The sequence below is a fragment of the Hemicordylus capensis genome, chromosome 1 (genome assembly GCF_027244095.1).
Source record: "Hemicordylus capensis ecotype Gifberg chromosome 1, rHemCap1.1.pri, whole genome shotgun sequence".
Classification (NCBI taxonomy): Eukaryota; Metazoa; Chordata; class Lepidosauria; order Squamata; family Cordylidae; genus Hemicordylus; species Hemicordylus capensis.
Window position 1 is genome coordinate 144,787,914 of NC_069657.1, and position 21,236 is coordinate 144,809,149.

The 21,236-nt window shown below is 47.8% G+C and overlaps 2 protein-coding genes across 4 annotated transcripts in view; both read left to right on the top strand.

Moving 5' to 3' along the window:
* Positions 1-991: 991 nt before the first annotated feature.
* The window catches only part of LOC128335090 (olfactory receptor 1019-like), a 38,546-nt gene continuing 18,301 nt past the window's right edge, over positions 992-21,236 (top strand). Inside the window, exon 1 of the mRNA XM_053272911.1 lies at positions 992-1,990. The gene's annotated coding sequence lies outside the window, so the exon portion shown is untranslated. The remainder of the gene's footprint in view (positions 1,991-21,236) is intronic.
* LOC128335109 (olfactory receptor 1020-like) lies at positions 2,416-11,567 on the top strand. Of its 3 annotated transcripts, none has more exons than XM_053272968.1 (2): positions 2,416-2,424; positions 10,638-11,567. In XM_053272968.1, the coding sequence occupies exons 1-2, from the start codon at positions 2,416-2,418 to the stop codon at positions 11,565-11,567; spliced, it is 939 nt and encodes a 312-aa protein (XP_053128943.1). The 3 variants fall into 3 exon arrangements, with proteins under 3 accessions (XP_053128943.1, XP_053128933.1, XP_053128923.1); XM_053272958.1 differs by lacking the exon at positions 2,416-2,424 and adding an exon at positions 9,734-9,748; XM_053272948.1 differs by lacking the exon at positions 2,416-2,424 and having other exon boundaries at positions 10,632-11,567.

The window sequence follows — 21,236 nt, forward strand, 5'->3', positions numbered from 1 at the left end:
CTACTTGACAATAGTTATTTCCATATTCTTTCTTTGGTCTGACTCTACAGAATTCCCTGGGTTAGGGCACCTAACATGTTAGAAAGCTAACTCAGTAAGCAAACATTGGACAGTGGAAAGCAGCCCATCAAAAGCTGTTTTCCAGATCATGCAGAGCCAGCCCATGATAAATTAACTGAAAAATAAATAGAAACAGTTAAATTAAATGAAACAGGGGCTTACAGTAGAAGGTTGGAGGCTCAGAAATGTGGAAAACAGCCTCCATCTTTTCATGTAAAATGATATTCTGGGCACCTTTTCCACTTTCTCCCACCCCCATTAGAGATATGCAAACTAGTTCTAGATAGAAGCACCCTGGCACAATTGTTCTAATTAGCGCCTGAACTTAAAAAAGTAATAATAGAGCCTAGTCTAGGTCAAACCATACCGTGCACGGTTCTAATAGAGCCAATTCTAACTGGCTTGAGAGGCTTGACCCTCCATTTTGTGTAAGAAAGGGACTGTCATCCATTTTGTGACACTTGTGTCATTTGGAGCAATTGCCTGTGCTGCAGATTCTGATTGGCCAGATATGTCTGGCCCTCTGAGTGGCTTTGAAAGTGTCGCTCAGGGACACCTGTCACCTCATTGGCCAGGGGAGGGACAAGGGGGTGCTTCAAGGAGGGTCATTCAAAGTATATTTAAAGACCATCTTGTGGCTTTGAATCTCTCTCTGCCTCTGCTGCTCATGTCTACTGATGCTATGCCTGAGACAGGGCTGGACTGGGGGCACTGAGAGGGTGGTGGAATGTATGTGGGGAGGGTGCTGGGTTTTGAGCAAAATTACGCTGCTCGCTGCTCAAATGAGCAGCGCAGCGCTCTTGCCTGGCCCCCTTTGAGAAGCACGAGGCTTCTCTTGACCTGATTGGTCAGGGGGCCCGTGCAGGGGGCGGGGCTTCAGCTCCGCGTCCTGCTCCGGGCCTGGGAGAGCTCAGTTCGCTCTCGACAGGCATCGGAGCAGGACGCCTTTTAAGGCTCCTGCTTAGTCGGCCCGGCGCGAGATCGGGAGCGGGTTTTCGCCACTTGGAGCGGTGGCAGCGGCAACGGGGGGTGGCTTTTTAAGGCCTCCCCCGAGGTTTGGAGTGTTTCTGGGGGCGGGTTGCCCTCTTTGTGTACTGGGCCCCGGAGGTGCTCCTTCTGGGCAGCGGGCCCTGGGCGGCAGCGGAGGCCTGGGCTTCTCTCCCCCCCCTACTTGAGCGGGCCTTTGGCGCCCCCCCCCCCCGGCGACGCTTTGTGGCTTTGGGCGGGACACTTTCAGCTCCCCCCCCCCACTGCTGGAGCAAGATTGCGGCGGCGCTCCCCCCCCCTCCTCGGCGTTTCTCGGCCCGTGGAGGGCCGCTTTCACAGTGGTTGGGCTAGTCCTGGGCAACGTGGTGGGTTGTTGAACGGCCTGCTAGGTGGCCTAGGCCAGTTTCCGGTCAGTTTAGCAGCAGCCTGGGTTTGCATTGGCCGGTTTCTCCCTTTCTGGGTTCAGTGGGTTGGTTTGGGAGCATCCCTGGTTCCAGACTTTGTTTGGAGCTTTGTTGTTTGCTCACTTCAATTGCCTGTGCCATGGGTCCAAAGAAGGCCAAGGCTAAGTCTGGCGGGAAGCGGGTTCGTCCTCCCCCACGCCCTGCGCCGGTTTCTGATTCTTCTGATGAGGATTGTGACATGGGTACCGTGCGGGCACTTATAGCACGCTTGGAAGCACTCGAAAAGAAAAAGCAGGGTGGGGCAGCAGCGGCAGAAAATGGCGGTCCCTCTGGTATTCCAGCTAGTTCCCGAAGCTTTACTAGGGGGGCAAAACGTGCTAAACTCATACAGTCCCTTTCATCCAGACTTGACGCTTTGGAATCGCATGAACCATGCCCTACAGCGCCAGCAGTGGACCTGACCTCGGATGGGGATGGTGCCCAGGCCACCTCTGAAACGTGCAGCAGAGACACGCATCCTTCGGCTCCACTTGGCCCTGGTGAGTCCTCGCACCACACCTGGCCCTGGGGGTTTTCCCCCTGGGCTCAGCCATTTCACATGTATGGGTGGCACCCGGCCGCCGTTGCCTCCCCACCTCCTTACGGGGCATGCACACAGGTTTGGCAGGGAGCAGCACCTGCTGTGGGTACCATGTCGCCCGCTGCCTCGGGTGCTGTGTTAGATGCTTCGGGGACACAGATTCCTTACCCGCCATGCGACACCTCTCTGCCGCTGGGTGATCACCTGTTGCCCGCGGTTAAAGAGCGCATTTGGCGCGGAGAATTTGTAGATATCTTTCACCTGCTCTTTCGAGAGCCTGAGCCGGCCCAAAAGGAGGGAGAGCACAAGAAGGATGAAGGGAAGTCCAAACGCAAGCCTGTGGAACATAACTGGGCTAACTGGTTGTCGGGTTACACGGTCTATATGGGGGTCGTGCTTCAGGTGCACACATCCAGAGGACCTGCCATGGTTAAGTACATGGACATCATCCATAGGGGGTACATGGATTTTATGGGCAACGCCTGGGAGCGCTATGATCGCTCTTTTCGTTTGCGGGCCTCCCTTAACCCGGCTATTCCGTGGGACAGGTAGCACCAGGAACTCTGGCTCCTAATTATGACCCCCTCGAGGCCCATTCTGGGCGAACGGGCTGACAGTGGTAATCTGATTTCTAGAACTCCCGCAGCGCAGTCCTCAGGGCCTGCAGCTGCGCAGGGTGTTCAAAGTACCCTGCCGTGCTGGGCTTTCAATACTAGTGGCAGCTGCAACAGGTCCCCTTGTAGGTTTAAGCATGAGTGCGGTTTCTGCGGTGGAAAACACACCAGCATTCATTGTCAGCGAGTCAGGGGCCCCCGGGCGGGTCCGAGAGAGCAGCAAAGCAGTAGCAGAAGGGGTGGAGGCACTGTACAAGGTGCCACCCCTGGAAAAGGGCCCTAGCCCGGTGAAGCTTCCGGTCTTAGAACGGCTCCTGCGGGACTACCCGCTTAGAGAGCAAGCACAGTATTTGAGCCAGGGGTTTACTTTTGGTTTTCGCATTCCCTACATTGGTTCGAGAGTTCACAGTATGTCCCCTAACCTTAAGTCCGTGGAGGGGATGGAAGCGGTGGTGCTCCGCAAGATTAACAAGGAGGTAGCTTTGGGGCGGGTTCTAGGCCCTTTCCGGGACTTGCCCCTACCAGATCTGCGCATTTCGCCATTGGGGGTGGTGCCCAAGAAGGCACCAGGCGAATACCGCCTTATTCACCACCTCTCCTTCCCACATGGTTCCTCTGTTAATGATAGGATCCCAGACAGCCTGTGCTCTGTGAAGTACACGTCCTTTGACCAGGCTATCAGAGTAGTTCGTTCTTGTGGGAAGGGTGCCCTCCTTGCAAAATGCGACATTGAGTCTGCTTTCCGCCTCCTCCCGGTTCATCCTGGGGATTTTAATCTCTTAGGTTTCGCCTTTCAGGGGCAGTATTATATTGATCGGGCTTTGCCCATGGGCTGCTCGATTTCTTGTGCAGCCTTTGAGGCTTTTAGCTCCTTTCTTGAATGGGCCCTTCGGCGGGAGGCGGGTCTTGTTACCACGTCTCATTTTTAGACGATTTTCTCATGGTTGGCCGGCCTAGAACCAACCAATGCAGGCATCTGTTAGAGGTTTTTCAGCACCTTTGCGCAGACCTAGGTGTCCCATTGGCTCAGGAGAAGACCGAGGGTCCTTCAGCTATTCTCACCTTTTTGGGCATTGAACTTGATACCATTGTGGGCTGTTCCAGACTCCCCCAGACTAAGTTGGACACTTTGCGGGCCTTGTTGGCATTTTGCATCCAGGCACGCAAGGTCACCCTTAAGCAGCTTCAACAGATTATCGGGCATTTAAATTTTGCATGCCGGGTGGTGGTGCCCGGCCGGCCTTTCCTGCGCCGCCTATGCGACGCCGTTATAGGGGTCAGGTGCGGTCATCATAGGATACGAGTCACTGCCCCCATGCGGGCTGACCTCCGTCTGTGGGCATCCTTTTTGGAATCATACAATGGGGTTTCTTTCTGGCGCGATTCACTCCTCTTGGAAGCAGATCTACAAGTTCAGTCCAACGCTGCTGGAGGTTCAGGCTTTGGCGTTTATTTCCGTGGCCGCTGGTGCGCCGAGCAGTGGCCGGCCGCTTGGGTAGCTAGTGGGGCCACCAGGGACTTGACATTCCTGGAATTTTCCCCCATAGTCGTGGCTATACATCTATGGGCAAATCTCTTTAGGAACCATACGGTGCGCTTTTGGTGTGACAACCAAGCCACTGTACAGGTGATCAATAGGCAGACTTCCAGGTCCCCCAGGGTGATGTCCCTAGTCAGAGCATTTGTCTTGGCCTGCCTGTCTAATAACATCCTTTTTCTGGCTTGCCATGTACCTGGCGTGCAGAACGGCCTGGCGGACGCGCTGTCTCGTTTTCAGGTTCAGCGCTTTCGCCAGCTGGCGCCAGAGGCGGAGAGCTTGCCCGACCAGATGCCGGCGTGGCTTTGGAGCCTTGGCGCCTAGAAGCCCAGAGGGCGGTCTGGGCCTCCTTGGCCCCCAGCACACGGGCAGCTTACTCTAGGCAGTGCAGGGCCTTTCAGGATTTTAGGACTCAGGTAGGATTGGGCCAGGACTGCCCCCCCCCCCGCGGAGCAGCTGATGCAGTTTTTGGTCCACCTTAAGGGTAAGGGTTTGTCTCCTGGGGCCATGGCGGGTTATTTAGCAGCTCTGGCTTTCCACGCTAAGGCACAGGGAATGTCCGATACAACCGGGGATTTCAGGGTAAGGAGGATGCTGGAAGGTTGGACACGGGAACACCCGGTCCCACTTGACAGTCGACGGCCCCTTCTTCCCGCTGCCATACAGGGTGCGGTCGGGCAGTTCTCAGCGATCTGCCGGTCTCCATATGAGGCCTCTCTTTTTCACGCAGTCACTCTTGTTCTGTTCTTTGGTGCCTTTAGAGCCGGTGAATTGCTCCCCAGGGGTCATCGCAGCCCCGTACTCAAGGTGGTACAGTTTGGGGATGTCAGCTTGGGGCCGGATATAGCACAGCTGCGTCTTAGGTTTTCCAAGACCGACCAACGGGGCAGGGGACAGTGGGTGTCATTACACAGAGCCGACAATGCGCTCCTCTGCCCGGTACATGCTTTGGGTAGTTACATGACCCGGCGGGGATCCGCTCCCAGATGCCTATTCGTACACGAAGACGGGCGCCCCCTTTCCCAGTACCAGTTCTGGACGGTGGCACGGCGCGCACTGAGTGCGGCCGGGGCAGATACTGCGCAGCTGTCTCTACACTCATTTCGCATTGGAGCTGCTTCAGCTGCCTCCCGGTTGGGTCTTTCGGGTGAGACCATTCAGCGCATTGGGCGTTGGCGGTCTGCCACATACAAAAGATACGTGCGATAGAGCATTGGTGACGGCACTGACAGTTTTTTCTCTTTACAGGCCCTGAGCGACGGGCGGCGAGGGCTTGTGTACTCATTTTGGGCCACTCCATTGTTTTCTGGGCGCATAAGGCGGCTCGAGTGGCGCAGCCTGGAACGCAGCTGGGACTGGGTCAATGGGCAGACATCTCCTGGATTGGTCGCAGGGGCATGGTCATCGCCCAGTTTTTACCCATGCTGCAGGAATTTCTGGCAGTGAATCCGCCGCCTGACATTTTGGTTCTTCACCTGGGGGAGAACGATTTGGGGTCCAAGTCAGGCTTGTCCATTTTCCATAGCTTGCGCAAGGACATTTTACTAGTCCTGGAATGGTGCCCGGGGATTCTCATTCTATGGTCGGCCATGCTCCAACGCAGAGTTTGGAGAGGCGCGAGGGACACTTACAGGGTGGAAAGGGCTAGGAGGAAGGTTAACGCACAGATGGCACGTTTCGTAGCGGCCATCGGAGGGGGACCTATAGACCATCCCAGTATTCTTTTTTCTGAGCCTAGTTTGTTTAGGGGGGACGGTGTCCACCTTTCGCCCAGTGGCACCAGTTCGTTTTTACGTGAGCTAGAGCAGGGATTGGCTGTTTATCTGCGCTCTTGGTGGGGTGGCTCGGGTTAAGCTAGGCTAACCCGTGCTGTGGCAGGTGCAGTACGGTTGGAAAATGATTTTAGGCTGGTGAACACCTTCGGGTAAGCGTTTGGCTATGGATTGAGAAGGGCATCTCCCTAGAGACTGCACGGCTCAGGGAGATCTGCCCTTGTTAACCTACCCTGGCAGGCTAAGCCCTTAGGAATCGCTGTACGGCTACCTTGGGGTGATGCTAGCCAAGGGCCCGGCATTAGGCTGGCTAGGATAGGCAGCCCTGGATTTGGGAACATTTAGGGTTGCCTGGAGCCAAGGTGTATCGCCCTATACCATAGGTTAGGCATGCCCTGGGGGCGCATGCCTATAGTTACGCACTGCCAAGAGGGAAGCCATCCCTGCTCTTCAAGTTCTTGTTAAAGTTAAATAAATTGTGGCCCAATTTTATACCAAAACCTTGTGTCTCGTGTCTTCTTGGGTGTCGGGCAATGAATAATTAAGGGTGGGAGTATTATTCTCTTGTTTACACAGTCAGACAGGTGTTATTGACTGGTTTGTTTTATCCAGACATCGAGTCCTTCCCAAGGACCTGGGATGGCTGCATTTTATTGTCAATTGTTATAGATATCGTCGCAGAATATAGGCTGTTCCCAGTAAAGCTGCTTTTTGTAATTGGCTGATGGTGATTTCTGTGGCCCCTATGGTGTTGAGGTGCTCTTCAAGGTCTTTTGGAACTGCACCCAGGGCGCCAATTACCACTGGGATTATTTTGGCCTTTTTCTGCCACAGCCTTTCAATTTCAATTTGTAGATCTTTGTATTTGGTGATTTTTTCTATTTCTTTTTCGTCTATTCTGCTATCCCCTGGTATTGCTATGTCGATTATTTTGACTTGTTTTTCTTTCTTCTCGACTACAGTTATATCTGGTGTATTGTGTGGCAGATGTTTGTCTGTTTGTAGTCAGAAGTCCCATGATATTTTTACATCTTCATTTTCTTCAACTTTTTCAATTTTATGGTCCCACCAATTCTTGGCTACAGGTAGCTTGATGTTCCAGTGTATCATCCCTGCTACCTTGTCATGCCTTTGTTTGTAGTCAGTCTTTGCGATCTTTTGACAACAGCTGATTAGGTGGTCCACGGTTTCATCTGCTTCTTTACAAAGGCAGCACTTGCTGTTTGTGGTGGATTTTTCGACTTTTGCTCTTATTGCATTTGTTCTTAGTGCCTGTTCTTGCGCAGCCAGTATTAAACTCTCTGTTTCTTTCTTCAAGTAACCATTCTTAAGCCATTGCCAGGTCTTGGTGATGTCTGATTTTCCACTTATATTGTGCAAATATTGACCATGCTGTGGCTTCTTTTTCCATTTTTCTGCTCGGTTCTTGACTTGTTCTTTCTTGTAGGCCTGCTTTGTTTCATTGGTGTTGAATAGTTTCTCGTTCTTGACCATTTTAAGTGCATCTTCTTCACTGTCCTTGATATATTCTTCAAGGCCTCTTTTCTCCTCCTCTACTGTTTGATGGACTTGCAGCATTCCTCTTCCACCTGAGCTGCGAAGGAGGTAGAGCCTATCTACATCACTGCGGGGGTGCAGAGCATGATTGATGGTCATGATTTTCCTGGTCTTATGATCTAGCGTCTTTAGCTCTGCCTGGGTCCAGTCTATTATTCCTGCAGTGTATCTGATAACAGGTATAGCCCAGGTGTTTATGGCTTGTATGGTGTTCCCACCATTGAGTTTGGACTTGAGGATTTTTCTAACTCTCCTGATGTATTCACTTCCCATTTTTCTTTTAACTTCAGTGTGTGCAATGTTATCAGCCTGGAGAATGCCCAAGTATTTGTAATGTTCTTTCTCTTCCAGGTTCTTGATCTTGCTTCCATTGGGCAGTTCTATTCCTTCTGTTTTTCTTATTTTCCCTCTGTTCATTATTAATGCAGCACACTTGTCTAGTCCAAACTCCATTGCTATATCGCTACTGAATATACGGACAGTGTTTAGCAGTGATTCGATTTCTGACTGGGACTTTCCGTACAACTTCAGATCATCCGTGTACAGCAGATGGTTGATTTTACTTGATGTTTTAGATGTTTGTTATCTGAGGCCTGTTTTGTTTAGTATTTGTGAAAGTGGGGTCATGGCAATTACAAACAACAGAGGGGATAGTGAGTCCCCTTGGAAAATGGCTCTTCTAATGCTAACCTGTCCAAGTGTCTCGCCATTGATTGTTAACTGTGTACTCCACATGCTCATGGCTTTTTAAATAAATATCTGACTGTTTTTGCTGACACCAGTTGTTTCTAAACTTTTTAGTATCCATGTGTAAGGCAATGAATCGAAGGCTTTCTTGTAGTCAATCCATGCAACACTTAGATTGTTTTTTCTTCTCTTGCAATTTTCTAAAATCATTTTTGTCAATCAGCAGCTGGTCTTTTGTGCCTCTGGTGTTCGGAGTATTATGTTGGAGTATTATTATTATTATTATTATTATTATTATTATTATTATTATTATTATTATTTTACATTTTATATTCCGCTCTTCCTGTGAAGTAGGTTAGGCTGAGAGAGAAATGACTGGCCCAGAGTCACCCAGCTAGTATAATGGCTGAATGGGGATTTGAACTCGGGTCTCTCCAGTCCTAGTCCAGCACTCTAACCACTACACCACGGTGGCTCTTCTCAGTAGTATTCACTGCTGCCAAGTGCAGCGGAGCACAGGGGCGCCCCACTGATGAGGCACACCGGGAATATGACCTGTTGCCCTGTGGGCCAGTCCGATCCTGGCCTGAGAGAGACTGAGCAGCAGCAGCAGCAGCTGCTGCTGCTGCTGCTGCTGCTTCTGCTGCTTCTGCTTCTGCTGCTGCTGCTACAACTTTGGTTTCCTTGCCTTGTGGTCTGGACTGGTGGTCTCCAGAGAGAGATTTGACTGACTTCTGCTTTCCCAACGCACCTCTATTTTTTATTTAATTGCAATATTTTAAGTTTTTTTCCTAGCTGGCTATAGTGTGCTTAAATTTTGTATGTGTGTGTCTAGTGAGTAAGTGTGTCGTGGGGCCCTAATCCTCCCTCCTGCTTGTTGCCCAGCCAGTTAGCCTTGCTTCAGGCCTCTGGTCCATTTTTCTGGCTCATTTTTTCTACATAACAAATCCCTCTGTAGAATCTATGTACCATCATGGAATCCAACACATGTAGATTCTCTGATGTCAATAGTTTTGGATTATCTCATGGCACATATATTCTACATAGGGATTAATTATGTAGAATCTATTTGACATTAAAGAATCTGATCCCCATTATTCTTTATGGGAGAAGTATGAAAACTTTAAAAAATCTTTTTAAAATCATTAAAAATTACCCCCTTTGACCAATTGCTTTGGTGCTTGGGTGGTAATTGGCAACCATGGGGGCCTACCACACACCCCACTTTGACACCCCTGGGTGCTACCCATAGGGAATAATGGGCCAGTTCATCCCATTATTCCTTATGGAGAACTTTTTAGAATCGGTAATAAGAGGTTGTAATTTGAACCAAACCACAGGCTGGTTCTAACAGTTTGGAACCCACATCAGTAGAACTGCTTCCAAGTTCAGTTCTAATTAGAACTGAAACACAAAAACCAGTTTTGTGCACATCACTATCCCCATGTTCTGCAATGGTACCCTTTACTTGATTCCCATAATTCTTATTTGAGAACAACTGTGACAAGTAAAGCCTCCAACACTAAGTTCCTCCAATGGCTCTTGCTGAGGTTTAACTTTTCTTTCTTTTTAGAATTTGAGAATCATCCTTTTCCTGCTATACTTTCTTCTTTGTAAGCTGTTTTGAGAACCTTTCTGTTGACAGAAATTATATATTTAAAAATTCTCTAAGACGTACCCATGGCAAATCCCATGCTCTCGTGAGAGTTCACAAGCAGCTGTCAGTTAGCCACGGGTACAGGCAAGAAAAAGACAGTGGCAGTGGCAGCAGCTGGCAGGGAAAGAACAGTGGTGAATGGCTGCTGCCGCCACCAGCCAGAGAAAGCAGCTGGCAGCCGGCCGAGAAAACTACGGCGGCTGATGGGCAGTTGCGAGGGTGGCACACTCACTCTCTGGCCCGCCTGCCAGGTAAACTGAAGGATGGCCCGGCCTGCTGGGCAGAAGAAGGCAGCCATCCGGTGGGCAGGCAAGTGAAACTGGCTGGCGGGCAGCGGCCTCTCTTGCCCACGTGCCAGCCAAACTGAAGGATGACTTGGCCACCGGGAGAAGCAGTGGGGAGAAATGGGGCTGAGCGGGAGAACAAAATGGGGTGGGGGAGGATGAAATAGGGCTGGGGGAGGGAGAGACAGGGAGAACTGGAGGCACAGATGCTCTGCATCAGGTCAGCTAGTTAATAATAATTCTGCTTCTATAATTTGTTTTAACTGTAAACTGCCCTGAACCATTTTGGAAGGGCGGTATAGAAATTGAATGAATGAATGAATGAATGAATGAATGAATGAATGAATATAATAAAGTTGCACTGCAAACACATTAACTGTCTTCCCATTCTCAAGTTTATTGAATTTGGTGGACAGATTATATTTAAAATGCAATCAGGTAACCATCCTGCTATAAACATACCTTCTTTATCCCATTACAGAGCAATAAACAATGAAGCAAAATCATAGCACTGTGACTGAATTTATCCTTGTGGGATTCATGGACGACCCAGAGCTTAAAGTTCCCCTCTTCATCTTATTCCTGGGAATCTATCTTACTACAATGGTGGGGAACATTGGGATAATCATATTAACCAGGACTGATGCTCGACTTCAAACCCCCATGTATTTTTTCCTCAGAAACCTCTCTATTGTTGATATTGGCTATTCTACTGCCATTGCCCCCAAGCTGTTGAGCACCTTCATCGCAGAAAATGCAAGCATTTCCTTCACAGGATGCATGGTGCAATTTTTCTCTTTTGCTCTTTTTGTGACCACTGAAGGCAGCCTCTTGGCTGTGATGGCCTATGATCGCTTCACAGCCATCTGCCACCCCTTGCTCTATTTTGTTGTTATGTCTCAAAAGCTTTGCATCACTTTAGTAATGGTTGCATATGCCTGTGCCCTTGCAAGTTCAACTCTCCAGACTATTTTCATATTCCGTTTGAATTTCTGTAGTTCAAATGTAATTGATCATTTTTTCTGTGATGTTCCTCCAATACTCAAGTTGTCCTGTTCAGATACCCATGTCACTCACACTGTGCATTTCATTTTGTCCACTACAATAGCACTGACTACTTTTCTGATTGTCATGGCCTCCTACATTGCCATTGTTTTTGCTATCCTGCAGATGCACTCCACCCAGGGCAGGTACAAAGCCTTTTCTACTTGTGCCTCCCATCTGACTGCTGTCACCATCTTCTTTGGTACCATTTTCTTCATGTATATACGGCCTGGCTCTAGTGTCTCAACAGATCAGGACAAAATAGTTTCTGTGTTCTACACTCTTGTGATCTCCTTTCTCAACCCATTAATCTATAGCCTGAGAAATAAAGATGTGAAGGATGCTGTTAATAGGATACTAGATAGGATAAGATTTCTGAAGTAAACATAGCATGACTCATTCTACAATTTTTATTCTAAACAATAAGCAAAGTAACCAACAAATAACTGTACCTTATTTGTACATAAACCGTTATAGTACTAACTAAACTGTTTACTAGCTAGAAAGTGTTCTGCAGACCCATCCATGGTACCATGTACAAGTATTTTCCTTAGTGATGTATAGGAAGGATAGTTCTTTCTGTTAAACTGCAACAAAATTTGAACATCTGTGTATCGTAACTGAGTACAAAATATTAACATCTGAAAGGTTGTGCTGGCTGCATCTGAGAAGATGCAGGGGATGATCCAATGGCCTTGACTCTGCTGGCCTATCTCCCCTGCCAGACTGTGGTGAGTTTTGATAACAGCTTTCCTCCCCACTTCTTGCTGACCAGAAGAAAAGCCTATACATTGGCTTGTCTCAGTATTGCAGCCTGGCTGGATTTTCTGTTCCCTCCCTTTTGCATGCTGATCGCTAACATCTGCCTGCACTCATTGTACCATCTTGCCCCAGGTGCCTCTTGTGACAGTTCAGAATAAGGCTGAAATTGTCTATGATGTGATCTTGGATGAAGGAGCTGACCTGGCATATATAACTGAGACCTGGTTGGTTTAGGCTCAGCTTCTCCCACCAGGTTACTCCGTTGTGGAGCAGGATACGGGAAGGTATGGGGTGGAGTGGCTGTGGTCCATAAGAATACCATCCCCCTTAGCAGGGGCCCTGTGAGACAGTTGATTTATATTGACTGTGTATTTTTGAATCTGGGTACTAGGGATAGATTGGGGATTCTGTTGGTGTACCGTACACCCTGCTGCCCAACTGACTCGCTAAGTGAGCTGAGGGAGCTGGTCATGGAGTTGGTGTTGGAATCTCCTAGACTTTTGGTGCTGGGGAACTTCAGTATCCACTTTGGGGCTGGCTTGTCTGGTGTGGCTCAGGAGTTCATGGTAGGGTTGTGCGTTTTGTTTGTTTGTTTGGCCAAAAACAAAGTATGGGGATGTTATCAGTATGCTGATGACACCCAAATCTACTTCTTTTCATCTTCATCATCAGGAAATGGCATTCATTCCCTAAATGCCTGCCTACAGGCAGTAATGGGCTGGATGAGGGATAAAAAATTGAAGCTGAATCCAAGCAAGACGGAGGTGCTCATTGAAGGGGCTCAGAATTTGAGGGATGAGCTAGCTTCCTGTGCTGGATGAGTTTGCAGTCCCCCGAAAGGAGGAGGTATGCAGCTTGGGAGTACTACTGTATCCAGGCCTCACCCTGGTATCTCAGGTGGAGGCTATGGCCAGGAGTGCTTTCTACCAGCTTTGGCCAATTCAACAGATGCCTCCATTCCTTGAAGAGGACAATATCAAAACAGTGGTGCATCAGCCGATAACCTCCAGGCTTGACTATTGCAATGTGCTCTATGTGGGGCTCCCTTTGTACGTTGTTCAGAAACTTCAATTAGTACAAAATACAGCAGTCAGATTGGTCTCTGGGGCAAGCCGGAGAGACATATTATGCCTGTTTTCTCCTCGGCCTGCTGGCTGACCCGCCAGCGGCCACTTCTCCTCGGACCACCAGCAGCTGCTTTTCCTTGGCCCGCCGACTGGCCTGCCAGTGGCCGCTTCTCCTTGGCCAGCCCGGCAGCTGCCACTTCTCCTTGGCTGGCCCAGCAGCAGCCACTTCTCCGCCGGCCGGGCCACCCATCCCTGTTGTTAATTGGCAGCTCTCTTGTTAGAGCTGCCACGCATGGGATTATTGATGGGTATGTTTATGAGAATTATATAGATTGATAGATTCCTCTCCTCTACAATCAAGAACATCTTCCGACCAGTAACAGTTGCATTCCAACTGACCTTAACCATCAAAGGCTCCTCCTCCCTGTCTGCATATGGAATCTCCACTACCCAATCACCATGGTGCTTCTGCTTACGAATTCTCAAATATATATATATATATATATATATATATACACACACACACACATACATATATACACACTAGCTGGGCCAGGCCTTCTTGCTCCGCCAGTCTGCACTCCGCCTTTTTCTTGTCCCCTCCACTGCCTTCTGGCCGGCTGGGCACTGGCTTCTTCTCCCTCCCTCCCGCTTTTTGATGGGTTAGGAGTGCCTGGATCAAAAGAGACAGCTTTGGGGTGGGCAGGTGGGCAGGCTTCTTCTCCCTCCCACCCCCTCCACCCCGTTTCTGGCCCTAGCCCGCCCACCGCTTTCTGGCCAGCCAGGCGCTGGCTTCTCCCTCCCCCCCCCCACTTTCTGGCTGGCTGGCGGGCAGGCCAGCTTCTTCTCCTGCCCCCACCCCCAGTTTCTGACCACCACCAGCCCTTCTTTTTAGCAGGCCACAGCCACCATTTTCCTCCCTTCCACCCATCCTGTGGCTATCTGGCAGCTCTCTGAACTCTCGCAAGAGCTGCTACACATGGGATTAGCCACACGTATGTCTTAGATAATTAAATATATAGATAGGGGTCGTGAGGGAGGAAAAAGCCCCTTCAGGAGGAGGAGGCTACCATTCTGTGAATTAGATGAGGAAACAAGATGTACAAGATCTGGTAACTCTGGATGGGGGAGGAGAGAGAGAGAGAGAGAGAGAGAGAGAGAGAGAGAGAGAGAGAGAGAAGGCGGGGAAGAAAGAGGGGAAGAGCAAATGGAGGAGAGAGAAAAAGAAGGGAGGGGAAGAGAGAAAGAAGGAAGGGCAAAAGACGGACCTAAGCCTGTCAGCAGTTTGAGGGGAACAATCAGCCATGGTGGTGCCTATTGGCAACAAGGAAGGGCCCAGTCAACCACTGATGCTGTTTGAGGCTACCGAGGCCACTGGCTATGGAGGCAGGCAGGCAAGGGATGGGTCCAGGCCTGTCAGTGTCCTGAGGCAAACAAGTGGCTATGGCAGTGGCAGCAGTGAGGTGGGACCTGGTCAACCACTGCTGCTGCTGCTCCTGCTCCTGTAGGGAGGAGCAGGAGTGGGGCTCCAGTGAGTTTGGGGAGGTCTCTGGGGATAAGAGGCTGCAGCTTGGCCAGTAAGTGCCAGCAACGCAGTAGCCGTGACCAAGAGGGGTCTGGTGGCGGGAGTAAAGGGATGGAGGAGTGACCAAGAGGGGTGATGGGGATGGAAGCAACCAGATGGAGGAGGAGGAGCAGGAGTGCAACTCCAGTGAGTGTGGAGAGATCTCTGAGGTGAGTGGGGCTGTGGTAGGAGGTGAGGGGAGCAATCAAGTACTAGCGTGCAGATGCTCTGTGCAGGTTATGCTAGCACTTAAATATTGTTGGGGGGTGGGGAGTAACAGCCAGGAAATAAGATACTTATATCTTGCTTACATTTTTAAAATAAAATAAAGGGCCCCACAGAGCTTGCTTTCAAATAGGATGCAATTAATAAAGCACACTACATTACAGCCAGCCAGGAAATAAAATACTGAAATATTTTTTTAAATTTTTTTTAAAAAATTGAGTATGGTGGGGGAAGCAGGAGTCATTCAAACTTCTCTCTGGAGACCACAACAAGCAAGGGAAGGTTGCCTTACCAATTTCCAAAGCAGCAGAAGCAGCACCAGTAGTATTAGCTCCTCAGTCAGCAGCAGAGAGAGACACAAGCAGCAGCAGAGAACAGCAGAAAAAAAGAGATTCCAAGCCACAAGGAGTTTAGGAAGGAACATAGGAAGCTGCTATACACTGAGTTAGACAATTGGTCTATCTAGCTCAGTATTGTCTTCACAGACTGGCAGCAGCTTCTCCAAGGTTGCAGGCAGAAATCTCTCTCAACCCTATCTTGGAGAAGCTAGGCAGGGAACTTGGAACCTTCTGCTCTTCCCAGAGTGGCTCCATCCCCTGAGGGGAATATCTTACAGTGCTCACACTTCAAGTCTCCCTTTCATACAGGTGAAACTCGGAAAATTAGAATATCGTGCAAAAGTCCATTAATTTCAGTAATACAAATTAAAAGGTGAAACTGATATATGAGACAGACGCATTACATGCAAAGCGAGATAAGTCAAGCCTTAATTTGTTATAATTGTGATGATCATGGCGTACAGCTCATGAAAACCGCAAATCCACAATCTCAGAAAATTAGAATATTACATGGAACCAAGAAGACAAGGATTGAAGAATAGAACAATATCGGACCTCTGAAAAGTATACAGTGTACTGTGCTTGATTGGCCAGCAAACTCGCCTGACCTGACCCCAAAGAGAATCTATGGGGCATTGCCAAGAGAAGGATGAGAGACATGAGACCAAACAATGCAGAATTGCTGAAGGCCGCTAATGAAGCATCCTGATCTTCCATAATACCTCATCAGGGCCACAGGCTGATAGCATCCATGCCATGCCGCATTGAGGCAGTAATTGCTGCAAAAGGGGCCCAAACCAAGTACTGAATGCATATGCATGCTTATACTTTTCAGAGGTCCGATATTGTTCTATTGTGAGATTGTGGATTTGGGGTTTTCATGAGCTGTACACCATGATCATCACAATTATAACAAATTAAGGCTTGACTTATCTCGCTTTGCATGTAATGCGTCTCTCTCATATATCAGTTTCACCTTTTAATTTGCATTACTGAAATTAATGGACTTTTGCACGATATTCTAATTTTCCGAGTTTCACCTGTATGCAACCAGGGTAGACCCTGCTTAGGTAAGGGGCCAAGTCATACTTGCTACCACAAGACCAGCTCTCCTCTCCTTTTTTAAACTTCTTTAAACTTTATTTGAATAACTCTCCTGGAGCACCAATCCTTGTCCCACTCCCCTGGCCAATAGGGTGACAGGTGTCCTTGAGTGACACACTGCCAAAGCCACTCAAGTGGCCAGACACATCTGGCCAATGAGCAGGGGCATATCTACGGTAGGGCAGGCAGGGCACGTGCCCCGGGCGCCACTTGAAGGGGGGTTGCCATTCTTAATTTTTTTTAAAGGCTGCCAAAAACAAAATGGCCACCTCGCATGCTCAAATGGCCTCTGTGAGGCCCTAGGCCATGCCAGGCCTTGCAGAGGCCATTTGAGCATGTGCAATGGCCATTTTCTTTTCAGCGGCCATTTAAAAAAATATTTTTAAAAACGGTCACTGTACATGCTCAAATGGTCCCTGCAAGGCCCTAGAGGCCAGCACGGGGAGGGGGAACCTTTGCAGACAACCCACACATGGCCTTTAGGAAGCCCCCCAAAGGGGCTATAGGTAATTTTAATATCTATCTATCTATCTATCTATCTATCTATCTATCTATCTATAATATAAGTCACTGTAGACATATTTAGTTTGGCACTAAGTACAGAGAATCAGGGCTTGTGAATACTGTGCTGAAGCTTATGAGCTAGGATTGAATTCATTTGCTCTCACTTTGCTTCTTGTGATAAGTAAGTTAAATGTGATGTCTTAATAATATAGCTATTAATGGTGAGTTTGTCTTTGAATCCATGTGAAATCCTTAGTATTAAGGCCCACTGGGAGTTCCTTGCTCTCTTTCTCTCATTTTAACTGTCTTTCTGAAATACTAGAATATATTCCAAGTAGTGATACAGTTTGCTTTGCATATCCTTTAATTATTTTCAGAGTATCTGGGAAAAGTCAAATTCTCCCTTTATTTTTAAAACTTATGTACTAGTGATGCTACAATGCATAGTAGAGAATTAGACAGGCACTTCTGTTTAGTTTTCTAAGTACACCTCCACATAGTATTTGGGTATTTCTTGAGCCCCAGCATCCTAACATTGGTAGTTTTCCAGCATTTTTTGGTCTGGCTACGTCCACTGCTAAATAGTTTTTGAAATATTAAAAGATTAATGAGCTTGACTTGTATTTTTCAGCTGATATTATGGTAAAGTTATTTGAAAGATGGGTGCCAGATGTTTGGACAGGGGGTTCAATTTCAGTGCTTGCCCTAGGCACTATTTTCCCTAGATACACCTCTGCCAATGAGGGGATCTGAAGTCACATGCCTATGGGACATGAAAGCCAACATTCTAGTGCCACAGAAGCATGATGGTGCAATTTTAAGTAGTTGCACACCATCCCTGTTCCACAATATGGCATGCATTGTTTCAGATACTACAACAACTTGGGTAATTCAGAATCCTCCGCATTACCCTGCATATCAGCCACTGGCTTCAGCCTTAAGCATATTTGTAATTAGATTCCATTGCAATCAATGGGGCTTGCTTCTAAACAGAGAGGAGTCTGGAGATCTTACACACTGAATGGACAGTATGCAGCACAGTCATGAACATATTTATTCAGTAATCTTATTTAATTCAATTAACATGGGCTCTCATCGAACCTGAGGAATTGTTGTTCAGTGATGGATAGTTGGTAAGAATCTATATCAAAGAATTCACAGTGCCATCCAAATCATAATTCCCAAGATCTTTTGGGGAAAGTCATGATAATATCGGCATTACCCATGGTTAGCTAAGATGACTGAGAGAGTGGTGGCTGACCAGCTCCAAGCAGTCTTGGAGGAAACTGTTTAACTAGGCCCATTTCAAACTGGCTTTAGAGCGGGCTATAGTGTTGAGGCCGCCTTGGTCGGCCTGATAGATGACCTTCACCAGGGAATGTCAGAGGTAGTGTGACTCTGCGAGTTCTTTCAGATTTCTCAGCGGCTTTCAATAGCATCGACCATGGTATCCTTCTGGATCACCTGAGGGATTTGGGGATAGGATGTACTCTTTTACAGTGGTTCTGCTTCTATGTCTCAGGTAGATTTCAGATGGTGGTGCTTGGTGACAGTTTCTCTTCAAAGCAGGAGCTATTATATGGAATCCCTCGGGGCTCCAGTCTGTCATCAATGTTTTTTAACATCTACATGAAATCACTGGGTTAAGTCATCAGGGGATTTGGGTGCTGGGTGTTATCAGTTTGCTGATGACACCCAAATTTATTTCTCCTTGTCATCAACGTCAGGAAATGGCATTGGCCTCTTAAATGCCTGCCAACAGGCAGTAATGGGCTTGTTGAGGGATTATAAACTGAAGCTGAATCCAAGCAAGATGGAGGTGCTCATTGTTGAGTGTCATAATCTGCAAGATGGGACAGAATTTCCTATTCTGGATGAGGTTACACTCCCCCAGAAAAAAAAAGGTTCTCAGCTTGGGCGTGCTCTTGGACCCGGGTCTCTCCCTGGTGCCTCATGTTGAGGCTGTGGCCGGGAGTGCTTTTTACCAGTTGCAACTGATTCAACAACTCTGCCCATTTCTTGAGGAGAATGACCTGAAAATGGATGCACCAGCTGGTAACTTCCAGGTCAGACTACTGCAGTGCACTCTATGTAAGGCCTCCTTTGTATGTAGTTCGAAAACTTCAGTTAGTTCAAAATGTGTCAGCCAGATTGGTCTCTGGGGTATCCCGGAGAGACCACATTATGCCTGTTTTCAAACAGTTGTGCTGACTGCCGATATGTTTCCGGGCAAAGCACAAAGTGCTGGTTATTACCATTAAAGCCCCTAATGGCTTAGGTCCAGATTACCTATGAGAACACCTTACTCTACAAGATCCTTTCCGCTCATTGAAATCATTAGGAAGGGTCTGTCTTCAGGTGCCACCAGTTCATGTGGTGGCAACCTGGGATAGGCCCTTCTCTGTTGTCACCCCTAGGTTGTGGAATGTGCTCCCCTTGGATATAAGAGTATTGTTTACATTGGAGGCCTTCAGGAAAGCCATAAGGACTCATCTTTTTAGCCTGTCTTTTAATGATATTTAGTTTTAATGTTATCTAATTTTAATTTTAAGTAAGTAAGTAAGTAATAAAACTAATATAAATATGTAGTGCCGATATGGTGTATGAAATTTCTATTTTTTAATACCGATAAAGTTTGAAAAATTTAGCATCTTTCAGTGGGCAAATTCAGAGATGTCACATGGCCAGTGTGAGGCATTCCTATAAAAATCTCTTTAATTTGTATTATAATATGAGCAACGGAGACAGGGTGATCTAATGCAGGAATTCCCACCCAACATTGGTTCCCAGATATTGTTGCCTTGGCCACTGTGGCTGGGGATGATGGGAGTTCTAGTCTAGCAACATCTTAGGACACAAGCATGGTGAATAGCAGAGCCCAGCATTCACTGTAGCATTCTCCTGATAGAGACACCCTGTGGCATTTGAAATCTCTAAAGTAAGGAAATAAATACAAAATTGCCAGGCAACTTTTGCTATTGAGGATTATAATAAATTGCTCTGAGCATTATCATGTTTGTTTTTCCAATTCTTTCATTTACGTGTAATTTTTCAAGTTGAAGCCGAGAGAATTGAGAGTATCTGGATACAGCACCTGAAGAGCTTGTTCTTCTGTATAAGGAAATAACAGTCCAAATCCAGCTCGAGCTGGATTCCCATTTGAGACTTGCAAAATAATTTAGTCATGACAAATGTAAGTCGCTTTGAAAGTAACATGCAAAGATTTTGCTGCAACCCAACCACATTTACTCAGAAGTAACTCCCATTGGTTTCAATGCAATTTACTTCAGCGTATTTAGGACTGCAGCCTTACTCACAACTAACTGTAGCTGGATTGGGGTCAATGTAGGTATGAACAGTACTGAGTAAGACCATTGGTCTATCTAGCTCAGTATTGTCTTCAAAGACTGGCAATGGCTTCTCCAAGGTTGCAGGCAGGAATCTCTCTCAACCCTATCTTGGAGAAGCCAGGGAGGGAACTTGAAACCTTCTGGTCTTCCCAGAGTGGCTCCATCCCCTGAGGGGAATATCTTACAGTGCTCACACTTCTAGTCTCCCATTCATAGTGTAAGAGATTTTTGTCACCCCAAAACTTCTGCAACCAGGAATAAATGAGGGCTCCAAAAATCCTCACATTACCAATGGGTTCTTTTTATGGTGCTGGCTGTCAAGAATCCCAAGACTCAAGAAGACACGAGGAGAGGTGAAGGGATTATATTTAATCAAAACAGATTTATTTTCTTACCAAAATTCAGATGAATCACAGCATGCAGCAAAATTACTTCTCTCACACAAAGCAGACACAAAACTAACAGCCTTGTTTCAGTCATAATACTCACAGCCTCGGACCAATTTCCTCCTTTCCTACTTTCATGTGCTGTGCCTGCGCCACCTTCCCTGAGGGAGAGAGCCCGGACGGCCTTGCATCCACTGGTCCCACCGACCCCCTCTTTTCCCAGATCAGGGTCCTAAGTATCCCTACTCTATCCGCCCACGCACTAACGTGATTGGACAAAGAGAGAGGTCTTGACCATTCCTCACCCCCGGCTAACCCGAAACTGCTGACATTTTACACCATTGGCTAGAGAAGATGTCATCGGCTAGGGAAGATGTGAAAGAGGAACAAGGTGCGTGCCAAACGACCCCTCCTCCCAATGGAACATCGAGCCCTGGCCAGTTTCGATCTGAGAGATCGAAAAATGAGGAAGTGTGTCCGAGCCGACAGGCCGACTTTCACTAATATTAGACAACGGCACTAGGTGGGGGCCGCCCTTGACAGCATGGAAAGTTTGCTGCAACAGAGGAACCTGGCCTTCACTCATAGGACCCAAGACCAGAGCCTAAATTGTGTCAACCAAAACTCATGTCAAGCATCTATTCAATAAAATGTGGTTAATCTATCCATACATCTATTTAATATAAAATTGAGCCGAGCAGGCCTTACAACTGGCAACCAGAGCAGACCCTGCTTAGCTAAGGGGACGTCATG